Here is a 26,572-nt window from a genome sequence, read left to right on the forward strand (position 1 = left end):
AAGTTTAGTATATTTATTATTATTTTATTTATTTATATTTAGTATTTTTATAGTATAGTTTTACCTTGCCGGGTCAAGAATGACCCTAACACCACAGTCGTACCTTTTTTTCTACAGATACCTTCAGAATTTTCAAAATGGTGAAACATAGTTTTGCTGTGCTTATAATGTGTTGTGGAGGATATCATAAAGCCTTGTTCTAATTAAATCAACTACATGGTAGTTATTACATATTATAACCTTGAAACGGGTCACTGGAGACCCTAACACCACATAAGGGTATAGCCAATAAAAACATGTCTCCATTGCTATTTTGTTTTTGTGGTGGGGCTGCCCTTGTGTTTACATTTGGATCACACATTGGGTTTTAAAAACCTTCCTTTGATAGCTGCAACGTTTTGCATCTAAATAAAAAAAGGTTATTGGCGCTTGATCAGTATATATAACTATAATGTAATACATGCAGTAAATGACTGACTATGAATATGTTAGTAGATTCAAGATTGAAGAGTTTTATTTGTCACATACATACACAACAAGACATGCAGTGAAATGTAGGTGGCCATGCCCGCCTCGATTGTGCAAAAATACAAATAATAAAATAGAATAGATAATAAAATAGAGAATGTATGATTATATATATCATATAATATATGTTAGTTTACTCTTCATCTTGAGGAAAGACCCAACAACAAAAAATTTCCACTTAAACATATTTAATGTATTTAATAACGGCACCACAGCCAAGTGAGGAATGTAAAAACCACAACAGATCACGCACACGCCCGTAAGTCACCGTCATTAACGCGTCATCACTTTTTATTGTGTGTTCAGATCCAGAGGTCACAGAGTTATGAAGTGAAACGTGATATTTATTGACAATTCAGGCATGCGGTACCAGATCTGGACATCTCGTTTTGTAAAAAAAAAAAAAATCATACATCTTTTTTCCTGATTTGCGAGGAGAGAGCTAATGAACACCATGGACTCCTAAGGTTGAAACCCATCCTGGACAGTGATAGGGTTACTCTTCTGCTTAACGAGTCACCACAGGCAGCAGGCGGCACTGTCACTCAAAAGATGCAAACATAAATATTTAGCAATGTGCTGATGCCACCGTGTCAGAGAACAGGGAGAGAGGTATCCCCCGGGTCTGTGTCGTAACTCTGTACTGAGGGAGACCGCAACGGTGTAAATTGACCTATCTCAAGCCCTGCCCTCTTTCCTCCATCATCCAATCACAACGGTCGATTCCCCTTGGACAAACTATCTGAGGTGAAGCAACGGTTCGGGACAGGAGGATCAAGATACGAGGGCGGGGCTTGATATAGGTCAATTGGCTTTCAGCTACCCCTTATTTTGAAATGGGAATCTGTCTGGGGTTGGAAGACGGCTGGTGGTCACATTCACAGCCAATCACCTCCATAATGTCAACCTGCTATTACTGTGAATCTCGCCGGGCAAGTGGTGTGATTTTTATCTGTAGGAGTTGATTACAGTGTGCGTTGGGAGTCAATGACACCTGTTCCACACAATCAAACTGAAACGGTGCTGACTTTGCCATAGAAATGACATGACTAGAAGTGCAAGTGAAGTAAGTGTAGATGAAACTAAGCAGACTACGAGCGTGTGCATCAGAGTTATGTACATATGCTGCAGAAGACACACCATCATTACTATCGCTCTCATTTCATTCCGTCCATGAGCACAGATCCCCTTTAGTGGAAAACCTGACATCCTGCAACATTCTGTCAACCATATGTGGAAAGACACTTTGTTCAACCTTCTCTACCTTTGTGACACACACATGCACACAGGCACGCACGCACACACACACACACAACTGCCTCTAAAACTAGTCAAAACAGGCATTTCAAAATGCTGTATTGTTGTCCACAATCTTTGTTAATTTGTCACTAATGCAGAATCTTTGAAAAGTGTGATTGTTCAGGACACTATTGCACCACAGTGTCTACAGTAGCTTCAGCACAGCCACGCTGAAGGATAGTTCAATGCCCAATATTTGAAATTCTCAGATACAGATATTCAATTTTAGCCTGGTATCGGACCAATATGCAATACCAGTATCGGTATTGGTAATCAATACTCCAATCAATATAAATACTCCAATTAATATTGTATTCTTGTTCCCACTATATTTGTTTATTTGAGAGCATGAACATTGGGATTATACTGCAGAACAATAGCCGACTGTAGTTTCCACTGTTTTATTGCATACGTGCTTTAATGCCCTTCAAACCCCCCCTACTTAACTCTGCTCATTCAACACAACCGTCTTTTCTCTTTCCTCCGTCAACCTGTCTGTAAAGCTATACATTCATTTCACCAAACGCAGTACATAAAGTAATATATACACATGGAGGTGGTCAATGGATTATTGCACGGCGAAAATTATGCATTAGAAGCTTTGCTTTTTCCTATTTGTTAAACAATAACAGTGACTGGGGGTGAACAACCCGACCGTTTATGATGTCATCAAAACCACAATGCCAGCCTTCCCCTGGGTCTTTGAAAAGGAGAGAGGTTATGGAATGTTTGAGTCAATGCATTGTACCCAGTCTAGTCTATATCATTGTTCATTGTGAAGTCATCCACTTATACAGTATGTCAACTTTCCTTGATGAAAGCACAGTCCAGTAAGCTACATATTTACACAACCGTTACCCTGTGCATCTAAATGCATTCATTAATTTCCTCCCGTTTTACCTTGTGTGAGACCAGCAAACATCATGTCAATTCATGATTTCTTCTCAAATCAATACCGCATAATCAAGATGATATTAACTGAAGCGGTAACTCAGACGCCGGGTCTTTATTAGGGGGTACAAAAAATTTACACTGTTTTGAAAGCCAAATATCTTTGGTATTTTAGCCCTTGCATGTTTTGGTACAGCCTGTTATTGAATCCATAACCTGCGGCAATTGTAAAATGCTTGTCCTTGTCCGTCCATTTAATGAATACAAGTCATATCAGCCCTAATAGACCATCACTGCCTTAATTGCAACATGTCATTTAGCTGGTCATTATTCAATGTTACAGACCGGCCATTTTAGATTTCACCATCCCTTAATTTCCTTTTAAAATGTGATCTATACTGAAGTGTAAAAAGAAAATATATATTAGTCCAATCAAATCCCATCATCTCTTGTACTGGTTTGGTTGCATGTCCCCATAAGAGTCTCTAGGTTATATATAAAAAAAAATAAAAACTTCATTTCCGCCTTCCGATGACTTGCTTCCGTCATAGCTGAGCTCGCCCCCACAGGTCAGAGGTCAGTGGAGACGCTGCCCCTCTTCACCCTCAGACTCCCCCCCCAGCCGCGGGGACAGGTGTTGTAGCTCCGCAGGCCGGGCGACCTCAGGCCGGAGTCTTCCGACTCGACCGAGGCATCCGAGTCCGTGAGGGAGCGGGTGTTGTAGAGCCTGGCCGGTGAGCATATCATCTGCCTGGGGGTGGGGGGGGGGCTGGCGAACGGAGGCGGCTGGAGGGGGCCGAAGGGCGGCTTGCTGCAGTCGTAGCCGTGGTGAGAGGCGCCCAGCGGAGAGATCGGGAGGCCGTGCCCGGGAGAAGGGCTATTTTTACGCTTGGCTGCGTTGATGATGTTCTTGGCCAGGAGGCGGTGGTTGGCCTTAGAGTCCGGGTGACCGACGACGGGGGACATGCATCGGCTCTCCCTGGGCAGGGAGACCGGAGAGGTGGCAGTGGATGTGTACAGGGGTTTGGTGGCGGAGTGGGGCTGGGTGGTCTGGCCGACCATGGGGGACTGGCACCTCGAGCCCCAGGGTGGGGAGACGGGAGTGGTGGCCGTGGGCGTGTGGGCAGGTCTGGAGGTGGACACAGAGGAGATGGTGGAAGGCTGGGTGGTCTGGCCGACCATGGGGGACTGGCACCTCGAGCCCCAGGGAGCGGAGACAGGAGTGGTGGCCGTGGGCGTGTGGGCAGGTCTGGAGGTGGACACAGAGGAGATGGTGGAAGGCTGGGTGGTCTGGCCGACCATGGGGGACTGGCACCTCGAGCCCCAGGGAGCGGAGACAGGAGTGGTGGCCGTGGGCGTGTGGGCAGGTCTGGAGGTGGACACAGAGGAGATGGTGGAAGGCTGACCGGTCTGACAGACCATGGGGGACTGGCACCTCGAGCCCCAGGGTGGGGAGACGGGAGTGGTGGCCGTGGGCGTGTGGGCAGGTCTGGAGGTGGACACAGAGGAGACGGTGGAAGGCTGGGTGGTCTGGCCGACCATGGGGGACTGACACCTCGAGCCCCAGGGAGGAGGAACGGGGGATGTGACAGAGGGTCTGGAGCTGGAGATGCTGGAAGATGTGTGCCTGGTCTGGAGGCTTGGGGACCAGGAGGCGGGGCCCTCTGGGCTGCTGAAACGCCTGGGGAGGTTGGGTGTCCTGGTGGGTGTAGAGGGGAGACAGGACTCCTTTGTTGTCTGGAAAAGGACAAATAGTGTTTTAGAATTATGGCAATGATAATATGTTTGTGTAAAAAAAAAAAAAAAAGGGTAATGTATGTTTCCTTTCATCCAAGAACTGTCAATTGTGAGATTGAGGTTAACCTTGATGTACAATCTATGTTTGATACCAGCACAGACACCAGCACAGATTCGTATAACATTAGCCCATAGACCTGTTCGCTGTATACAAACACACCATGTTCGAGCCAATCAGCAATACCAACTGAGTCACGTGACTCAGTTGCCCCCTACCTGTGCGAGCTGCTGCGCTAAAAAAGTACGACAGGGCTCTACGGGGAAACCATGACACTCCCCTGACTAAAAGTTGTTTCAAACGAAAATGGCTGGATGTTATTTTGCCAAATCAGCATGGCTGTGAGTGTTTCACCTTTTACATGATCTATCTTTGGCATGGATTGATTGTTTAGATCGCTAGCATGGCTAACAGATGCAAATAATATTGTAGTCTGACCAGGATTACGTTCCTTTTGCCCCCTTGATGCTCGCGCACACCGAATCTTACGTGGACAGCGAACAGGTCTATAACTACAACTACACACAACCCTAACACTTAACTACAAGATGCATGTAAATGCTAAAACATCGTGTAACGACCACGGATGCCTAGACTCGCAAGCCCTTGGCTTAATGGATCGGACCCTTTAGTTGACTGGTTAGCGCTGTGGTCTGGGCTCGATTCCCGGGTGCCTCCTGAAGTCGCTCCAGTATTGATAGAGCTAACACAGCACTATGCTGTAGGTCGTACCCACTCCAGTTTCAGTCCGAGGCAGTGCACTGTCACCACTCAGACAGAGAAACTTGCATTCAGGTCATCATCTCTATACCTCCTCCCACCTCTCTGACACACACAGGCCTGGTGCTCAGCGTACCTCTCAGGTTACCGCCTGGCTTTTCTGAGGTGACTTAACCTTTGTGGGGGATATGATATTACTTCCTGGGTAGCTTTTCACTTTCGGCATGTGTTTTACTGACACAGAGAAAGTTAGCCCTCGTCCTGACGGGACGGTAAATACCAGAATAGAGTGTGTTTTACCATAAGGTTATGGCTCATATTCAAAGACGGTTATGTTGATCCTAGATTTAGTTATAATAATAATTTATTATTATTATATAATTTATTATAACCGAGGTCATCAATAGTTATGCGTGCAATGCTAGCGCAGTGTGTCCCGGGGTCAAGGGTCAATCTATTTGTCCAAAGGTCTGAGCCCCTCGGGCCCTTTGAGAAAACCAAGACCACTCCTTTGACAGAAAGACACACACCCACCACTCAAATTCTCATGTGAAGGTAAAAGTAATTTGCAGCACTAAGGTGAAAGCATTATCCCGGAGGCTTAAATGTCACACACCCTGTGCTGTACAATAGGGTCACTTCCTGTTTCAAATGCCTTGCTTAGTCAGGAGAGGCGGAGGACAAAGCACCCGTGTTCACAATGAGAGCGGACGTTGGGCAGAAAGGCAGAATAGAGGAGTAATAAAACGTGGAATAGTCCGTGAAGGAAAGGAAACAAAGTGCAGAAAGGAGGAAGAGGTCACAGGAGGAAGGGTGTTAGGATAAAGCTTTAATCAGAGGAGGAAATAAACAATGAAACACAAGAGAAACAGGAACAGACTCACAGAGGGAAGAGCAGCGTGGCAAGGTACAGTAGCTAAACAAATAAACAACAGTTCCCTAGCAACAGTTGTGCTTCCTTACTCGTTTTCCTAGGAATAAATACTAAACACTAAGAATTATTGCTCTGTTAAGTCTTGAAACAGCACTAAGGTAGTACATGACGTAAAATAGCATGCAATCTGTGAATTGGAAACATGAAAGGTCACACACACACACACACACACACACACACACACACACTCACACACACACACACACACACACACACACACACACGCACACACACGCACGCACACACACACACACACACACACACACACACACACACGCACACACACACACACACACACACACACACACACACACCATATATTTATGTAGAACACGTTGGAGAGCTGAGTGGCCTACGTTGCCCTGCCGAAAGAGAGACATTAAGGGAGTTCCATCACTACGACTTGAACCTTCATGTCTGTGAACCCCCATTAAACTGCAAATCATAGAGCATAAAGCAGACGCCAGGCCATCTGTTAAAGTGCTTCGTGAAACAACGTTACCCTGATGCCTACAGACTTGGGGGAAAACACTGGAAAAGTGTGTGAAGTCATTTCTCATCCCTCAGTTATTTAGACAGAAAGGAGGAGATTTTTGAAAGCTGAAATGCAGTTAGTGGCTTTGGGCACGGTAACGTATCCTTATCGTATAACAAGGCACATTTCTATTTAAAAACGGACATTGATCAATGTTCCTCAGGAAATTCTGAATCTGTTACTTTGGGAAACGAATTAAATCGAGATCTTGCATAGACCTGTATAGACCTGTATGTACAGTATAGACCTAAAACCATGAAATAACACGTATACATTGTAATGTAGACCATTCCTTCTTATTATAAAGGTGGCGATCAGAACATCAATCCCACATGTAAAAACCACATTACACTACTATGTGACTGCTCCCTGCAGCCTTCATTACACAGACACAAGGTAGAATTTGTGTTGAGTGTAATTGGCCTATATCTTAAAATGTTAGGCCTCCTAAAAAGCGTTTACATTTTCATAACCAAGTGGTCTTATGTGCAATATGTACGCTTATATAATAAGTAGGGTTGGGCATCGTTTGGATTTGAACGATTCCGGTTCCGATTCCGATTCTCCATTTCGATTCCTGTTCTAAACGATTCTCGATTCCGATTCTTTGAGGTGCAGGTCAAAACAGGTCACAGCTTATTTCGCAGGAGATTTTCTTTCTTTTTTTTGAAAAATCTTAAAACATTTTCATACTATTCATATTGTCAGTTGACTTGATACAGTTTAATGTGGTTGCTGTACTGTAACTAGGGTATTAATTAACAAAGTAAATTTTTTTTTTTTTTTTAGGAATCGAAATTAAGAATCGAAATGCAAATATGTTACTTCCGGTTCCAGAACCGGAAGTTAGGAACCGGTTCCTATTAGAACCAGTTCTCGGTGCCCAACCCTAATAATAAGGCCCTGATGTGTCCTGGTTGTGTAAACACAGAGGATCTGATATCAGTAGAAAGAAGGCCTCCACACCTGGGCTTCGATCCCTGCCTTCTTGGCAGAAAACGTGGGCCTTGGTGCCTGATGGCCTCCTGACCACGGAGAGGTCACGCGGTCTGGAGAGAAGGCCGACACCGGAGAGGTGATCCTCTGCTGGCGAGAGGCCGGAGTCGACCCGTAGCTCGGAGGATAATTCGCTCCTCCCGTAGGGCTGAGAGGGAACTGGGGAGACATGCACTGGGCAGACCGGTGGTTATAGGAACTGAAGTGGGGAGGCGGGTTGCCGGGCAGAGGGGTCTGCCTGGAAAATGACTGGGATGTGATCAGAGGCTTGGGGGGGGGCGGCGCCGCTCTGGGTAAGGAGCTCATAGGATCCTTGACGGGGTTGAAGATGAAGAGGGAGGCGTTTATTTGGTAGGGCTGGTGCCGGGAAAGGTCCATCTCGATCTTGGTGCAGCCGTTCTCCAGGGGAGGAGGCTCTGGGACCGGCGCCGGACCCGGGGCTTTCACACTAGGCTTTCTCTTGACAGACTGTTGGGCCTTAATTAGGTTCTGTGAGAGTTGAGCACTCATGTCAGAGTTTTTAGCAATGGCTTTGACCCTACCGGGCATGTTTGATGGGAATACCCAAGAGGGTGGCAGAGACATAGTGGGAGAAGGAGACCTCATCTGTCCTGCATTCTGACTCTCCAACACATACTTCTCCATCCTGGACTGACGTTTAGCAAACAGCTGGGCCCCCTTTCCCGACACGTTGGTCAGGTTCTGCTCGGGCTTGTGCTCTGCACGCTCTCGGGTCCTGGAGCTCTTGAGGCACGAGGCCCACTCTGGAGCTTTCGCCTCCTCTGTCCTGACCTCTTCGGCCAGGAAGTTGGAGGCTTCGGCCCCTAAAGCCAGGAGCTCCTCTTCGGATGTTGGCTCAGGCACATATCTGTTTCCGTGTTTCTTCCTCTCATCTGCCCCCTGGACCAGAGACAGCAACTCAGGGTTCGGAGCGACTACCGTCTTCTCTTTGAACGTGAACATAGCCTTCCTGTTTGTACGTTTTGCAGCGCCCTCTTCGAGAATTCCCGTTTTGATCGTTGTCATAGGCCTCCATTCTCCAATAGGCTGAGGAACAAAGGTGGAGGGCCTCGGCCCTGTGGGCGGGCCGTAACGGGCCTCCGGTGGCGGGTTGGGTGGAACGTACTGAGACACAGGAGGAGCAGCGGGGGGGAACTGGGACACCGGACGACACGACATGACGGGGGACAACGGAGGAGGACTGGAGAAGGTCTGTGGAGGAGGACTGGAGAAGGTCTGTGGAGGAGGACTGGAGAAGGTCTGTGGAGGAGGACTGGAGAAGGTCTGCGGAGGAGGACTGGAGAAGGTCTGTGGAGGAGGACTGGAGAAGGTCTGCGGAGGAGGACTGGAGAAGGTCTGTGGAGGAGGACTGGAGAAGGTTTGCGGAGGAGGACTGGAGAAGGTCTGTGGAGGAGGACTGGAGAAGGTCTGTGGAGGAGGACTGGAGAAAGTCTGCGGAGGAGGACTGGAGAAAGTCTGCGGAGGTTGGTTAGTAAAGGCCGGTAGCGGAGGGGTGGGGTAGGAGGGGGGCGGGGGCAGAGGGGAGAAGGCCGCGGGACGGGGCGCGGCGAAGGTAGGGAGAGGAGGGGTGGAGTAGGAAGGAGCCGGTGGGATATCCATGACTGGACTAGTGGCTTCCAGCACTGTCAGTGGGGAGAAGAACGGCCTGGCGGTTCTGTTGACGATGGCGGGGGTCTGCTTGGACAGCGACACAGAGACATTGCCGCCATGGCAGCCGTTTGGCAGCTTTGCGGCAGAAGCCAGCTCTCCATCTACTCCCCCTACCAACTGGACAGGCTCCAGCTGAGCCGGACTGGGGACATCAATCTCAGGGGTAATCTCACCCTTGAACTTCAGGTCCTCATGGAACTCATCCCTCACCTCTTGACCTCCCCTGACTTTCACCTCCTCCACCTCCACCTCCACCGCCTCATCCTCCTCCTCCAACTCCAACTCTTCTTTTTCACTGACAGGCACGAAATGTCTCTCTTGCGACATGACAGTGACCTTAACGTCCTCCACCTCATGGACATGCTCCCCAGGGTCCTCCATGATGTCCCCTGCTCCGAGGGCTCCCGCGGCAGGTGACCAGGGCATCTTGGTAGCACTGTTCTTGCAGTTCAGTTCTATATCCTTGTCCTTACTGCTCCTCTCTGCCCATGTCAGAGTGTTACAAGGCGGGACAGTTTTCACACTCCCCGCTCTTTCCTCCGCTGCCTTTTCTCCGGGGCTTTCCAGCGTGAAAGCGTTGACCCTCTGCTTGCGTCGGTTGAAGAGCTGGACGCCTCTGGAGTTGGAGTTGGAGGGGACAGTGAGCTGAGCCGCGATGATTTGACTCCTGACGCGCGCCTCCTTCAGCTCCTTGTCCGATAGACTGACACTCCTGGTCAGGTCTAGAGGAAACACACAGAAAGAGAAGGGGTAGAATGGTGAGTGACCTGGAGACTTTGACGGGGGTATAGACTATTTCATTCTTATACTGTTACTTACAACCAATAAAGGTAAATGTTTAACCTAATCTTTGAGAGAGCGTTTTTTATATCGTAATCTTTACTCATTTCGATGCAAAGATAAGCCTTGCCAATCTTCGACCAATCACAGGAGCACAACTACTCTGACATGGCATCCCTTGACGAGAATGTGAAAACCACAGCGTTTAAAAACAAACAAGTGAGGTAATCATGAGTATATAATTCCAGGAGTGTGTTCCGTCTGTTGTTTTGACTATCTTGGTTCCCTAACGTCGTCCTCTCAGCACGGCAGCGTTTGCTCGAAATTAAATTAACCCTTTCCTGGAAAGTTGTAAATTTGCAATGTCTTGTACCCATGACTTTCTTCTTGTCTTTCGCAAAAATGAAAATGCAGATCTCATTTAATTATTGTAAACTCTGCTCCGGTCAAATGTCAGACCAATTGAATAAGTGGAACCACCTCTACCTTGAGAAACTCCTATGGCAAAAAACCCAGAGGCAAAAATGTGTCCTGAACCAGGCAGGTCTTAAGATGATCACGTGACTCCCCAGGTCTATAGCCACATCTGTTTGATCAATCAAGACTTGGAGCGGTTTGAAAGAAAAACAGGATTAAAGGTCATACTGTATTTAATTTTGAATTCATAATCATTCATGGATCCTAACTTGGAGGGGTTTTGATATATCCACCTATAAAAACAAAGACTCCCTCAAGTTCCTCAGCCACTAATTGTAAAAAGTTAAAAATTAAAAACAGTGCATGAAACAATACAGATACATTCTTAAAGGGACACTTCACCAAAAATAAACTCTAAACAGTTTTGCACACATTCATTTAGTTTGAGAGTAAATTAGTTTGAATATGGCCACCAGTGATGTCATTGGGGACATAAGACACGGCATTGCTATTTTGTCATCATTTCACGGAGCTGTAATTAACACAAAACAAGGATTCAATGTCCCCAATGACATCACTGTTGGCAATATTCAAATTAATTTACTCTCAATAACTGTCAAACTAAATGAATGTCTGCAAAACTGTTTAGAGTTTTTGGATGTGCGTGAGATTATGTGCAAAATAAATCAGCATTGTTATTTTTTGGTGAAGTGCCCCTTTAACAAGTCAGGGGAAGATAATGCTGTTTAAAAAAAAATATATAAATCATTACTGTTTCTGTCCCATATGGTTTTGATTGTTGCTCGCCATACATATTTTAATTCCGACCAATGAAAGCAAGGAGAGAGACTATACAGCTCTGTCAGACATTTCCCCCTCAGCCGACCAGAGGGGGAAAAAACAGACTCTCCATTGAAGACTGAAGTTCCCAAGTAAAGGTTTTCCTGGAAGATGTGATGAGCTGCCCGTCTGAAGTCGAGCTACAAGCACCACGTCCGCCACGACGGCCTCAAAATGCAACTCTTTCGCTCCAAAAGTACAAGCATTTTTGCTTATTTAAAAAAAAAAAAATTGCTAAAACAACACGTTCTTGCTGAAAACGACTGTCGTTTATTGTCTGTGCTTAAGAGCTCCACTCCAGGCTACACGAGTAGTCCCTCTGCCATCTGCAGTAGCTATAGTCCCTCCCTGAGCATTCCTCAACTGCCGAGAAAATTCCCTGCGTGAGCTTCCAACATGCCTTTGGTAATTTCTTCAAGGCCTCTATAATAGTTCAGCCCCTTTGGAATAAACCGTTACAGTGACAGACAGTTTCCAATGGGAATGTCTTCTAGCTGTATTTTATACATTATAGAGTGTGGACGAGTGTTTCCATCCTGAATATACTGCCTAGATCCCGCTTCTGGTCGAGGTTCACACAACGACGTTTGAAATGGCCTCTGATAAATAACTTGGAACTTGTTATGGCTGATATCACACCTCATGAATCTCTCATGTCAGCGTCCCCGGAGCATGTGGTCGAGTGAGGTGACTCAAACTGTGTAACTGAACTGCGTGTAGCTACTGGTTTGGTAGGCGATGAGCACTATACGAAAACACATCAACCATGTAATTCTTGGGAATGGCATCATATCTTAGATGAATGAAACACATTCCCAGAGAAGGTGGCACAGCCACAGGCCTTTCTCCGTTTTAATGAAGTGATGACACCGACGGGTACGTTGTCAGATTAATTATGTGCCAATCAAAACCCTTCTGTGGGAATGGGCCGCTTGTGGAAGGTTTCCCATAGTGATCTCGCTGAAGGCCGATTTTCCTGGCTCAATGTCCTGGATCAAAATAGCTTCCAGTCAACCGAGAATAGTGTGCATCTGTTTTTGATTTTACAGGGGAAAATCAGCCCTTAATGAAATTGAATCACAGAAAGGTGCCCTCTAGTCTGTGTTTGACAGAGTTTCTTTGAGCTAAATCCACTTGATTCAAACAAGCTTTGTTTTCCCCCGGTTGTACTTATTGGCATTATGACTAATGAAGGATTAAGAGGCCAGGCTCATGTTATAATCACCCAGAATGTCCCTCTCCATGCAGGCAAATGAATTAGACCACATTCTGGTAATCAAGGTGGCATGGCCACAAGCAAACACGTCAACTTCATTATCCACCGTGCCAAATCAATCAAGCACTGTATCATTTCCTTGGCCTGAATTCTGCAGCCACGGAAGAAGGAGCATGCAGTGAATTTCATGCTGTATGCTGTTACTTAACTCAAGGAACATGGCAACAACATGACAAGAGAGGACGTGAGGGAAAGGCATGCATCCCTTTTAAGCAACAATACACTGAGCAGAATTAGCGTGGGTATAAATCACTTAGTATTGGACTGAGTTACAGAGAGCAGCAGCGACACAGGTGCTCGCAGGCCTGTTTGCTGTTTGTTGAGGTCTATCGCTTAATGGTATGGCCGTTTGCTGTCAGAGTTATATCGTTTAACGGTATGGCTGTCAGTGTGATGGGTGGCAAGGCCCCTCCAGGGTCCCAATAAAGGCTTTTGGAAGTTATTCTGGCATTGCTTTAATTAAATACAAACAACCACACCAGAAGTGGTTTTAGAAGTGGGCGGTCCTGGAATAACACCTGTGACATGTCATCGGCGAGCTGTACTGTATCATGTACCTTGCGGTGCCGGGTGTCTGTCATGTAACATGTCAGTGCTGATCCAGTCGTGATTAATATCATTCCAGAAATAGTGGGTTTTTTCTTTTTTTCTTTTTTTATAATTTCCTGAATAATCATTACTGCAAGCATCCTCATCATCACCATCAGCATCATCATCATAATACTACTACTACTACTAATAATAATAATAATAATAATAATAATAATAATAATAATAATAATAATAATAATAATAATAATAATAATAATAATAATAATAGTAATAATAATAGGCCTATGTTTATGAGCCCTGTATAGACCTATTATAAAAACATGATGGTCCCCCCACACACACACATTAAAGAACCAGTAGCCTACAATGATGTTCATTCAGAAAAGGCTTATTGTGGGATGTTAATGTCAGGAGATAATTTGTTCCATCTTCAGATGTATCATTTGATTTGTTATAACTGTTTTAAGTGCATCCTCTCTGAGCACAGTCAACAAATTTATGGGGCCAGTGTGATCGTTTGATATGGGAGATTAACATTGACTAACTTTGTTAGCAGCTGATAAATGAATTGTCACAGATGCTGTACCACTAAAATTAACTAAACTGTAGCAAATATAGTTTCATTACTTGTTCATGGCTGATATCTGACAGACTGACAGATGGGTGAATCAGGGTGAGTTAGTAGATTATGTAATCTCTTCAGGGAAGCAGATAACATGAAATGGTTTGATTCTGTTGATATCGAGGGGGTAGTGACCAAAGGGGCTATAATATAATCATAATTTTCAACAACAGTTTGTTTTACATTAACATACATTCTGTAAAAGAACGCAATGTGTTTGAAAAACACACACTCTTTCAGATCTGTCATCTGTCAGTCTGATCAATGTATCAAAACAGCCTACTGATCTGAACACAGCAACTTTAGCACACAAATCACTTTCGCTACACTGGTGCCTATAAATAGAACATACATTACAGTAGTGTTGAATTCCAGATCACATGGTGAGCAGCCCATCATCACGCATCAACTGAATCGAGAGCTTCGACAGACACACGGGTCGATTCAAGCGTTATCCGACTAAAGGAAATCTAGTTTTAGACATTATAGCCAAGTTAAATAACTTCCATTAAAACACCGATAGACCACAGATCACTTAGTCTATGAGTTATTATATTTAATCACAAAAACATCCAGATAGACGCGAGAGATGACTGTAAAACCTGTCTCTAGACTAGAGTTCCCGTACAGCCTGATAAAACAAATTAAAAGTTAGTCCTCTTGTTTTCTTTTTCTATTCTTTCTCCCTTACCTTTAATAAAAAAAAGGTCAGAGCTCCGTTCTTTCGCAGCACCTCCGCAAGTCTTTCCAGACTGAAGTGCATCTGGTACCTCCAGCCCGCACCTCCCTCCCTCTCTCTGCAGCCGGAGAGACGGGGTCGGATTTCGTTTCTTTAGCAAAATGCTGCCGCTGGTCCACAAACCAAACCAACGCGCACAGCTCGTCTCCGGTCCAGCGGGGAGGGAGGGGTGTCTGTCTGGAGCTGGAGACCGACTGACTGATTGCAGGCTGCACTTCAAACCCCGCTTCACTTTTTACAAACTAATCCTTATAGGCTATAGCGCCGGTCACAACGCGAGGCATCTCTTGTACACTACGCATACAGTACACACGGCTAGAGGAACAGACGCGCATAGACAAACATACACATACATACTGTATACATAAAAGACATACATGCATGCGCACGGACACACAGACACACGGTCACACACCTATATTAAACACACACGCACGCACGCACGCGCGCACACACACGCACACACACACACACATTTAGCCATGAATCAGGGAACACATACAAATGCACACATAGTGCAACTGTGCAACACGTGTAAAATGACTGTAATGTGATGTCATGATTGTATGATCATATAAAGAATGTCACTATTTATTATGTGAACTATATAGTTTACTTTACTTCAACTCATTTTAACTAGTTTACTTTTTATTATGTAATGGCCACTTTTAAATAGAAACATGTAACCAGGGACAGGGTCTCAAATTAGCCGTGGATAGAAATCCTACACCCAATAAATCTGTATCTTGTTATTGTAACTTGCTACAATGTTTTCCTTTGCATTGTTGCTGACAAATAAACGAATAATTACAAAATAAAATAGTATTTCAGTGACAACAGGCTGTATATTGACGACTCAGCCCACTTCTGTGTACTTAGCATTGATGGCCTATACTTAGCCAGAGCTGTACAGTCAATAGCAAATATTGACCAGCCCGTCTCTCCCGTTTCACATCCTGTGATGTCAGAGAGGTGTCCGTGTCCCGGGCAGGATGTAGGTCTGGTCTTTGAAGTGGACAGATAGCCGCAGGGTTCTCTAAACCCATGGATGCAGATTATGGATTAGACCACTGAGACTCTAGAGAGAATGGCACCTGACCTCTGACACTGTTTGTGCCCTGCCTGTCTGTCTGGATGGCACTGTGTGTGTGTGTGTGTGTGTGTGTGTGTGTGTGTGTGTGTGTGTGTGTGTGTGTGTGTGCGCGTACGTGCATGCGTGCGTGTGTGCGTGCGTGCGTGTGTGTGTGTGTGTGTGTGTGTGTGTGTGTGTCTGTGCGCGTGTGTGTGCATGCATGTGTGTGTGTGTGCACGTGCGTGTGTATGTGCGTATGTATGTACGTCTGCATGTGGACTGGACTAGCTGATGCTGTCCTCTCACTAAGTGTTTGCCCTCTGAACCCCGGAGCCCTGAGCTCGAACCTGCGGGGAATGGGCAGGAATTTCCTGTCTTCCAGCGGAGACATAACTTGACCCTTGGCAATGATGCAAGAGACTCACTATCGCCTCCTCCCAATCTCCCCCTCCCTCCCTCCCTCCCTCCCTCCCTCCCTCCCTCCCTCTAAAGTTCAATAACACACTGTACCTCTCCCCTTTACCTAAACCACTACTCTAACCTCTACCTCACTCTCTCATCCTCCTCCCTCGTGTGTGCCTCAACCCACTCACCCTCGCCCCCTCCTGAATGGGGACATATGGAGCCCTCCCTCCATAGCGGGAGGGTTGAGTCAGGGGGGGCAGCCCCTGCGTTTGTATCAAAGGTCAGATTACCCAGGCTGTCGGATGTTATCTTTTGTGGGGGGCGACGGCGGCGCGATGAGAGGGATGACAGCCTCTGGGCCCTGTGCGTGATGTGTGAAGCGGTCTGGAAGGATGAGGATTAACTGAGGACCTGGGGGTCTTACCAGACCAACTGTGACCTCACCTCCCAACAGCAAGACCAGCTCAGCCAGGGATCTGATTGTATCAAGCCTAACCCTAACCCTAACCAGACGGACTGTGACCTAACCCCCCACAACCAGACCAGCCCAGCCAGGGATCTGATTGTATCAAAACTAATCCTAACCCTAACCCTAACCAGACGGACTGTGACCTCACCTCTTACAACAAGACCTGCTTAGCCAGGGATCTGATGGTATCAAGACAACATGTAACACTTTCTTACTGCATTGGCAGGTAATGTTGGTTCACTTCATGAAATTGACCCTGTTCACATGGTGGCCGTTTTGCTCTTATGTCATTGCTCAGGTTGGGTTCCTTTCCACCCTGTTCCCAGCTAAATGGCCACTGTGTCAACAGCACTTGATTGGTGTTTATGTAACTCACTTTGAGATACTTTACTCTTGTGCAAGAAAGATCATCTTAAATCAAGTTTGTTGTGTGAAGGCTTTCTTCTTGTGTATGATGATTTCTTGGCACAAGGGCACCAGACTTACATATCAGAAGAAGAAGAAGATTACTTCATTGTCAATGTACATAAGGTCCTGCACCCGCAGAGCAGGTTTTAGGGTTCAGTGCCTTGCTCAAGGGAACTTAGGCAGAGATGATGCACACCGTAGATGTTAGGCAGCGGTGGCCTAAAGGTTAGAGAAGCGGGTTTGTGACCGGAAGGTCGCCGGTTCGATCCCCCGGACCGGCAGGAAAAATCTGGGCTGGGGAAGTGAATGAATAACTATCTCCCATACCCTTAACACCAACCGCTGACGTGCCCTTGAGCAAGGCACTAAACCCCCAACTGCTCCAGTGGAGTTGCTCAGTGGCCAACGGTGTCAGACTGTGGTTGTACTGGGCAGCTCCCAGGTGTGAATGGAACTGTGTGAATGTGAAGCAGGGCGTATCTGAAAAATAGCATCCGTGCTCAGCGAACCTACCCTGGGTAAATAAAGGTTAAATAAATAAAATAAAAAATACCAGTCGGGCGCGGAAGTACTGCAGGTGGGGGAAAGAATAATAATTAGTGCTGTCAGGCGATTAAAAAAATTAATCTAATTAATTACAGGATTTGTAATTAATTAATCTAATTAATCGCATTTTAATCGCATAACCATTTTATGCCTGATATTCTATATTCTATAATCATATTTCAAATTGCATGTGTCCGGATGGCAGAATTCAGTACTGTATCTACAAAACCTTCTGTTTAATCATCTTCCATCTATTAATTTGCTTAGATTTTTCAGGTCTGGTCAATTTGAGCATAGTGTTATTCACAGTCAAAGATAAAAAAGAAATTTTATTGATATTCTCATTTGGTTCATTACAATTTACTCAAGCCTAGTAACAGACACAGTATTTCTGACACTGGGAATACATTCCCTGAGATCCATAGATGTCCCTTGAATCATATACCAAGAACATGCAAATGGACCATATAAAAAAAAGTCTGTAATGTGTATTCTACGTTCTTATGGAATGAATGGGATAAAAAAAAAAGTATAAAAAAAAAAAAAAAAAAAACTTTTTTTTTGTAATTAATTTTGAGTTAATTTTCATAACGCGATAATTTGCTGTGTAATTAATTAATCTAATTAACGCGATAAACTGACAGCCCTAATAATAATATGAATTTAGCCTAAAACTGATAAACGCCAATGTCATGTGTTATTCTTTATACAGAGCACATTCAGAAGCCTGAATACGTTTAGCCACAAAAGGTGTTATTGTCCATTGTTAAAGCATTGTAAGTTTGTGTTTCAGGGCAGGCTAGCTAGCTATTGTCCAATCGAATGATTGAATCGAAGAGAGAGTGAGATGCACGCTAGCCTGCATGAGAGGAATCAAACACAAATTTTGAAGTTTCTGGTAACAGCTAAAAGACAAGCAGTGGAGCCCACAAGTACTCCAGCTACAAATTCAAAACTCACTGGACAGAGAGCTGTGGGCATACTGCTGCCTTTTGCAACATCCTGCCTGTGTGAGATAGGCTTTTCTGCAGTGGCCTCCATCAAATCAAAATACAGATCGAAGTTGAACATTGAGAATGAACTGAGACTATAATCTCTTTCTGAAACTGTTTGTTTGTTTGTCTGCCTGTCATTTTGTTTTGATGTCTGTTGTCCTTTGTATTCCTGTTTTGTGTTTCTAATGGAAAATTATTTTCAAGTACATATCATTTGTAAATGTTGGTTACACTGAAAAAACCCAATCAACAGATATATAAAAAAAATAAAGGAGAATGAACTGAGACTGGCAATCTCAAAACAACTACCCCGCTTTGAGAAGATTTGCAAAGGAAAGCAAGCACACACAAGTGACAAGTCAGTTGAATGTAGGCTAGAATGGATTTAGATAGAATATGAAACGTGATTTATTTGCAACCTGCAGTAGTTAATAGTAGGCCTAATTTTGATTAATATATTATTTAAGTCACTATTATTTTAATTGGAAATATACTACTCGGAAGTATTGCACAGTGGCACAGGATAATTTGCCAAACTTTTGTTCATTTTCAAATACAACTATAATTGTGTCTTTGTGTCTTGTTAATCTTGTTAGTAGTAGAGGAAATGGCATGTAGCTTAAAACTAATTCTAGCCTACATCTAGTTGGGGACCAGGTTAGGTGGGGCTCGAAAATATTTCCAACTACCCAAGTGAGGCCTGATTGAAAAAGTTTAGGAACCACTGCTTGTTACCTCGCCCAAAATCTAATGCTTTACGAAAATCTGTAATTTATCGAGCCATTACTTATTGGAATAGCTGCCCAGAACACATATGTCAATTAAATAGCAAATCATCATTTAAACATAAATTACGAATGTATTACTTAGCTAGTGAGCAGTAGTATAGTTGTTATTTATTTTAGTTTTTAATAATTTGTTCTTATTATTTTTCTTAACTGTGACAAGCTGAAGATGGTAATACTGCCCTTTACAGGCATTAGCTCGTCATCTTTCATGTGCAATATTGTTTATTTTCTTTCTTTTGTATGATGTTTTTTTTGGATGATTGTAATAAGTTAGGTTGTTGTATTGAGTACTGAATATGTGTCCGTGTGTGTATGTGTATAATATGTATGTATATAGTGTGTTTGTATATATGTATATGTATGTATGTGTATGTATATGTATACGTACGTGTATATGTATGTATGTGTATACATGTATACTGTATGTGTGCGCGTGCGTGTGTGCGTGTGTATGTTATTTTGCATGGTTCATACTGTTGTATTCATATAACATTTATTAGTACAGACGTGTAGAAACGGTCACCTTGCAAGTCTCAAGTCATTTGTTTTTCCATTAAGTGATTAGTTAGAGCTTTCCGCTCAACGGGCGTCAGAAGGAATCGAGGCTGTAGATTCATATCAGTGCCTCCACTAAATGCTCTCTCATGGGCCTAAGCTCCTCTGTTATGCTTCCTCTCTAAGTCTCTTTGATTGCTCCATCTGTTCCGACGGTATCCTTACAACCGCAAGGTAATTATGTTGTAGTTGTGTATTGTTTTCCTGTTGTTCCATGTAACGACTGAGCGAGCAGTGTTTGTCATTAGTGAACATTACCATAGCTCCCCTTTTCTCACATAGTTAAGAGTTGACGGCCATGAAAGTTAAAAAAATATATAAAAAAAGATCTGAAGGAGTTATTATGGATTCTTTCCGAACGACTTTTCCCACAAGTTGGTCCATTATGGTCAGCGGCTAGGCTGCGTATTGAGATTGGCCTCTAAGTGTGGTGCATGATTGCATTTCCATTGCAGTGTGAGCGGCCTGTGTGTGTTTTTTACGGCACAGAAACAGATGTTTCTTAGAGCGTTCGCTGTCTGAAGTTGCAGCGAGAAGGCAGGGCAGTCTGCTTTCTCTATTTTGTTGTCTACTCATTTTTCCCTCATTAAAATAATGCTTTTCCAAGCATGACGACATACTTCGGCGTTAGCCAAGTCATTCTGGAGCGCCGAGGCGCTTGTCCTCGGCACTATGTCATCCTCCAGCAGTAAGAGTAACGGAAACAAACAGCGTGATCAACAAATTCACAATAAATAAATAAATACCAGACTTACTTGTTTTGCGGCCCATCTGATTGGGGCTCGGGGAAAGACTCGGTTGCCCAGTGAACCCCCTCTGCTCCCATGATGCATTGCACTCTGTGCTGGGGGCCTCCAGGTCCTGTGTGGTTGGGAGAGGCTTCCTTATCCCCCCTGGACTCCAGCTGACCCCTCTCCTGATGGACACATGGCCCTTCTCCACGTCCATCTTTACCCTACGATAACAGATGTGGAGCTTTGGTCCCGGGTTCTTCTGTCCAGATAAAACCTCCCTGGTTCTGTCCAACTGGCTGAGGCTCGGCGGTCTGGGAGAGCGTGCAGGGAGATTCCGGTCCTCGCCGGCAGGGAGGCTGAAGACGTTGGGAAAACAGCTCTTCAGGTGTCGTCTTCCGGTTATACGTCTCTCCCCCCGCTCGGGCTGTAATCCCCGCCAAACGTCTTCCCGCTGAGTCGACGGGAGACACGCAGCTCTTAACTCCGGTCCTCACACTGTGTTGTTCCCAATCTAACAAGACCTCCCTGGAGAGGAGACGCAGCTCAAAAGCACCCTGGATGAGTTCCCATGGACGATTGCCAAGAAAATTTCACAACTGCGATGTGCTCCCAACTGCAAATCCGGCAAAGCAGGCTGAGAAACCCCTCCAGTCCTTTCTGTCTGTGTCTGTTGCTCCGCTTTTTTCCTTCTGCCTGTGTCTGTTGCTCCGCTTTTTTCTTTCTGCCTGTGTCTGTTGCTCCGCTTCTTTCTTTCTGCCTGTGTCTGTTGCTCCGCTTCTTTCTTTCTGCCTGTGTCTGTTGCTCCGCTTCTTTCTTTCTGCCTGTGTCGGTTGCTCCGCTTCTTTCTTTCTGCCTGTGTCTGTTGCTCCGCTTCTTTCCTTCTTGGCAGACCCAGATGTTTCTCTTCCTCCACTCCTATTTCAGTCACCAAAACATGCCTGTCGTCTGCATCAGAATCTCACTCCCCCAGATTATTTTTCTGTTGGGGGAAAATGATCAGCTCTTTATCTTGGAAGACCATAACTCAACAATGCCGAGGAGGAGGAGGGGGGGTTGGGGGCTGTGTATAGGGTAGTTTCCTGCCGTCAGGCTGATAAGAGGAATAACATTTGACTCTAAAAGGTCATTCCAAAGACGTGGTTGTATTCTAAGCTCCAAAGACTTCAATGAGATTTGCTTTATTAAATCTTTTTTTCCTCCATACGTTTATATCATAGCCAGTGGTTTCATATACATGAAGGCCAGACGGTTCTTCTGTCAACGCGAGGATTCATCTCTTCTCCTGAGTTAGATGTTTAATCGTTTAGGTCTCAAGTGAGAAGCCAGGTTTTTATTTGATGGATGTTATCTTTGATTAGATGTGGAAGATCTCAGAAGATTCCCTCAGTCAGCCGCATCCTCGTATACATTGTCAGATTGTTTGCTTTGGTCCTTGGTGTCTGTGTTACAGTGCGGTGTCTGAGAGATGGATATTTCAGAGCACAAGACTCAATTTAGGGAGTGTATTATAGGCTGTAAGAGGACTGGTGATGTAAACACAGTGGTATAAAGGACTGATATCTGCAAACTCCTGCACTTCATGTAGTCCTGCTGGATGTCCGTCCACAGCCACCTGAAAAACAACAAGATCCAGGTTTCAATTGATTTGTTATCATATACAACCATACATACAGTATATAACCATACAACCATACTTATACAACCATACAACCATACATATTCTACCATACATATATAACCATACAACCTATATAACCATACAACCATACATATTATACCATACATATACAACCATACATATACAACCATCCACGTACAACCATATACAAACATACAACCATATTATATACAACCATACAACAATACAAATACAACCATACATATACAACCATAAATATATAACCATACAACCATACATATACAATCATACAACCATACATTTCTTCAGACTTCCAGACTTCTGGATTTAGATTATACTGGAATGTGGCATTTACCCAGAAACAAAGCTCTTTGCTACTTCGACCCACACCTTTGGCAGACCTGTGCCACAAGAATCGTGCTCTATGTTCCATCATGTCCCATTGTGTAGTAGTAACATAATAGACGTTATTTGTGTACCACCTTTCATACAAGAATTGCAGCCCAAAGTGTCATAATAACTTTAAAGCCATTGCAGGATTAAAAATCGTATCCATGATAGGCCCAACAGAAGTGGTCCAAAACAGCCGACTCTGCTTATTTAATGTTGTTTAATGAGCGTGAGTTTAGATTAGATTAGATTAGATTAAAATGTATTGTCATCGTACAGCACATGTACAGCACAAGTTGAAGTTGGCATCTAACCAGAGTGCAATGTAACAGTAAAGTGCATTAACAATATACATTGTACACGTGATTAAATGTGATATATATAACGAGCTACTGATAATATATGCTAAATTATGTGCAGTGATAGATCTACACAGGCCCATGCTAGGAGCCTGAACACGAGCCTTAATTCCCACACTTTAACTGTAGTGAGCCTGAAGGGCGGAGAAGGAAAGGAGCAGACAGAGTCGTAAAACAGTCTCAATGTGATAAAATGCCGGCGTTGTTTTCTGAGAGGGAAGGAAGGTCACCGACCACCGTTCATTTAAGCCGCGGACGTCGGAAATCTCCCTTTAACCTGCCAGAAAATTCGCTTTATCTCCGCTCCGGGGCCGGGCCGGGCGACGTGACACGAGGTGAATGCGTATTTAACTCTTTCAGGTGTAGTACACGCTCACGCAACCGGTCGTCGAAAGGCCTTGGAGTTTTAGAATCGCAAGTTCAAATTCCGAGAAAGTGTTTGAATAAATGTATTATACACCTGAAAGGGTTAAATATGTCCCCCGCCATGAAGGAAGGAGAGCGAGGGAGAGAGCGGGAGGGAGAGATGAGAGAGAGAGAGAGCGAGAGAGAGGAGAGAGAGAGAGAGAGAGAGAGAGAGAGAGAGAGAGAGAGAGAGAGAGAGAGACAGAGAGACAGAGAGACAGAAAGACAGATATGGCTGAGATAGAGAGAGACAGATTGAGAGAGAGAGAGATAGATAGAGAGAGAGACAGAGAGAGACACAGAGAGAGAGAGAGAGAGAGAGAGAGAGAGAGAGAGAGAGAGGAGAGAGAGAGAGAGAGATAAAGAGAGAGAGAGAGAGAGAGAGAGAGAGAGAGAGAGAGAGAGAGAGAGAGAGAGAGAGAGAGAGAGAGAGAGAGAGAAGAGAGAGAGAGAGAGAGAGAGAGAGAGAGGGGAGAGAGGGAGAGAGAGAGAGAGACAGAGAGAGAGAGAGAGACACACACAGAGAGAGAGAGAGAGAGAGAGAGAGAGAGAGAGAGAGAGAGAGAGAGAGAGAGAGAGAGAGAGAGAGAGAGAGAGAGAGAGAGAGAGAGAGAGACATACAGACAGACGTCTGGGAGCTGAGCCGTAGAGCCGTGTTACTGTATCTATCAGCCTCTAGTCTCGTAAAGCATTTCACCAGGAGGAGTGTGTGGTGTTATTAACACACTGTCTGTAATGATAAACCATGTCCTTGATCAGACTTGTCTCTTGGTGAAGCTGATCAGGGCCTCCGTTTGGTGTGCTGGTGACTCACCGCCACTATTACTCAGCAGAGGGAGGGGCTCCACAAGAAACAATGTCCTGAAAAACACTCTCCCAGTGAGGGGTTTCTAATGCGTTTCTTCCAAGAGATTCCTCATTTATGAGTTGGGAAAACAGAACCAAGAGGTTATGTGACCTGTTTCCTTTAGGTTCCTCACATGACAACAGTATTAAAGACATACATGTATGATGGAAAGTGTCTTTGTCTGACATGTTGTTTAGATGCTGGGGGAGGGGAAACATACTCCTTGCAACTTGGCCAGGAAGTCTTCAGATTAACAAACCTAAACAAGCTGATCAGAATTACTGTCCTTTGTGATGTCACAGGGGTGCACAAGCAGACACGTTTGCTTTAATTACTGAATTAGCTGTGCTTTCTGGAGCCAGGGACATTGGCTATCTAATGTAATGTGGTATGATGTCAGCACAACAAACGGAGGCCCTGATCAGCTTCACGGAGAGACAAGTCTGACATCATACCTCAATGACCGCTCCTACCAAGTGTCATGGAGAGGGACCAGGGCTCGGTTCTAGGACCCCTTCTCTTCTCCCTCTACACTAAATCACTGGGTAACATTATCACGTCTCATGGCTTCTCCTATCATTGTTATGCCGACGATACTCAACTCTTTTTCTCCTTCCCTCCCTCAGATATCCACGTCTCTGAGCGGATCTCTGCCTGTCTGTCCGACATCTCCGCCTGGATGACGACCAACCACCTCAAACTGAACCTAAGCAAAACAGAATTGCTCCACCTGCCGGCCAAATCCTCCCCCCTGACCGACCTTTCCATCACAGTCGAGAATGCAGCTGTGACCGCGTCCCCGACCGCCAAGAACCTTGGTTCTACCAGTTGAACTTCTCTGCTCACATCGCAGCGACAACCAGAACAATGCAGATTCCTCCTGAGCAACGTCAGAAGGATCTGCCCCTTCCTGACAAAAGAAGCCACCCAACTCCTCGTCCAATCAACAGTAATCTCCCGCCTCGACTACTGCAACGCACTGCTCGCTGGCCTCCCGGCCACTGCCACTAAGCCTTTTCAACTCATCAGAACGCAGCGGCCGCCTGATCTCAAACCTACCGAAGTCGGCCCATGTCACCCCCACTTCTTAGGGACCTGCACTGGCTCCCCATTGCTGCACGAATTCGCTTCAAGGCCCTCGACCTGGCATACCGTGCGGCAAAGGGAACCGCTCCCGCCTACCTCCGGTCAATGGTCTCTAACTACACACCCTCAAGACCCCTACGCTCTGCATCTTCTGGCCGCCTCAGACCTACTCCTATCCAAGCTCCGGGAGGGTCATCAAAGAGAAGTCGCCTATTCTCAATCCTTGCCCCACAATGGTGGAATGAACTACCCACCCCAGTTAGGACAGCCGAAACCCATCCAATCTTTCGCCGTCGACTAAAGACGCACTTCTTCAACCATTATCTGAATAAAAAAAATAAAAAATAAAAATAAAAGAAATATCTAAGCCTAACTAACCTTACTGTCATGCACTTTTCCTAATAAACGAACCTACACTGTAGCACTCAACACTTTTATGAACATGTCTGTCTGTCTGTCTGTCTGTCTGTCTGTCTGTCTGTCTGTCTGTCTGTCTGTCTGTCTGTCTGTCTGTCTGGTCTGTCTGTCTGTCTGTCTGTCTGTCTGTCTGTCTGTCTGTCTGTCTGTCTGTCTGTCTGTCTGTCTGTCTGTCTGTCTGTCTGTCTGTCTGTCTGTCTGTCTGTCTGTCTGTCTGTCTGTCTGTCTGTCTGTCTGTCTGTCTGTCTGTCTGTCTGTCTGTCTGTCTGTCTGTCTGTCTGTCTGTCTGTCTGTCTGTCTGTCTGTCTGTCTGTCTGTCTGTCTGTCTGTCTGTCTGTCTGTCTGTCTGTCTGTCTGTCTGTCTGTCTGTCTGTCTGTCTGTCTGTCTGTCTGTCTGTCTGTCTGTCTGTCTGTCTGTCTGTCTGTCTGTCTGTCTGTCTGTCTGTCTGTCTGTCTGTCTGTCTGTCTGTCTGTCTGTCTGTCTGTCTGTCTGTCTGTCTGTCTGTCTGTCTGTCTGTCTGTCTGTCTGTCTGTCTGTCTGTCTGTCTGTCTGTCTGTCTGTCTGTCTGTCTGTCTGTCTGTCTGTCTGTCTGTCTGTCTGTCTGTCTGTCTGTCTGTCTGTCTGTCTGTCTGTCTGTCTGTCTGTCTGTCTGTCTGTCTGTCTGTCTGTCTGTCTGTCTGTCTGTCTGTCTGTCTGTCTGTCTGTCTGTCTGTCTGTCTGTCTGTCTGTCTGTCTGTCTGTCTGTCTGTCTGTCTGTCTGTCTGTCTGTCTGTCTGTCTGTCTGTCTGTCTGTCTGTCTGTCTGTCTGTCTGTCTGTCTATCTATCTATCTATCTATCTATCTATCTATCTATCTATCTAT

The 26,572-nt window shown here is 45.2% G+C and overlaps 1 protein-coding gene across 1 annotated transcript; it reads right to left on the reverse strand.

The window, feature by feature from the left end:
* Positions 1–492: 492 nt before the first annotated feature.
* synpo (synaptopodin) lies at positions 493–24,871 on the reverse strand. The gene is made up of 4 exons (XM_084331762.1): positions 24,810–24,871; positions 20,589–22,179; positions 7,669–10,091; positions 493–4,455 (listed from the first exon to the last, which is right to left on the reverse strand). Exons 2-4 carry the CDS (start codon positions 20,779–20,781, stop codon positions 3,289–3,291), a joined length of 3,783 nt encoding a protein of 1,260 aa, XP_084187888.1. The 5' UTR covers positions 20,782–22,179; positions 24,810–24,871; the 3' UTR covers positions 493–3,288.
* Positions 24,872–26,572: the final 1,701 nt, after the last annotated feature.

The sequence above is a fragment of the Notolepis coatsorum genome, assembly GCF_963971535.1.
Source record: "Notolepis coatsorum genome assembly, chromosome: 16".
Taxonomy (NCBI): Eukaryota; Metazoa; Chordata; class Actinopteri; order Aulopiformes; family Paralepididae; genus Notolepis; species Notolepis coatsorum.

Excerpts from the sequence above, each read along its gene's own strand:
- synpo (XM_084331762.1), bottom strand. The coding sequence starts at position 20,781 with ATGGACGTGGAGAAGGGCCATGTGTCCATCAGGAGAGGGGTCAGCTGG. Across the intron at positions 10,092-20,588 it reads TCAGATGGGCCGCAAAACAA|ACCTGACCAGGAGTGTCAGT; the intron begins GTAAGTCTGGTA and ends TGTTTCCTCTAG. Across the intron at positions 4,456-7,668 it reads AGGCAGGGATCGAAGCCCAG|ACAACAAAGGAGTCCTGTCT; the intron begins GTGTGGAGGCCT and ends GTCCTTTTCCAG.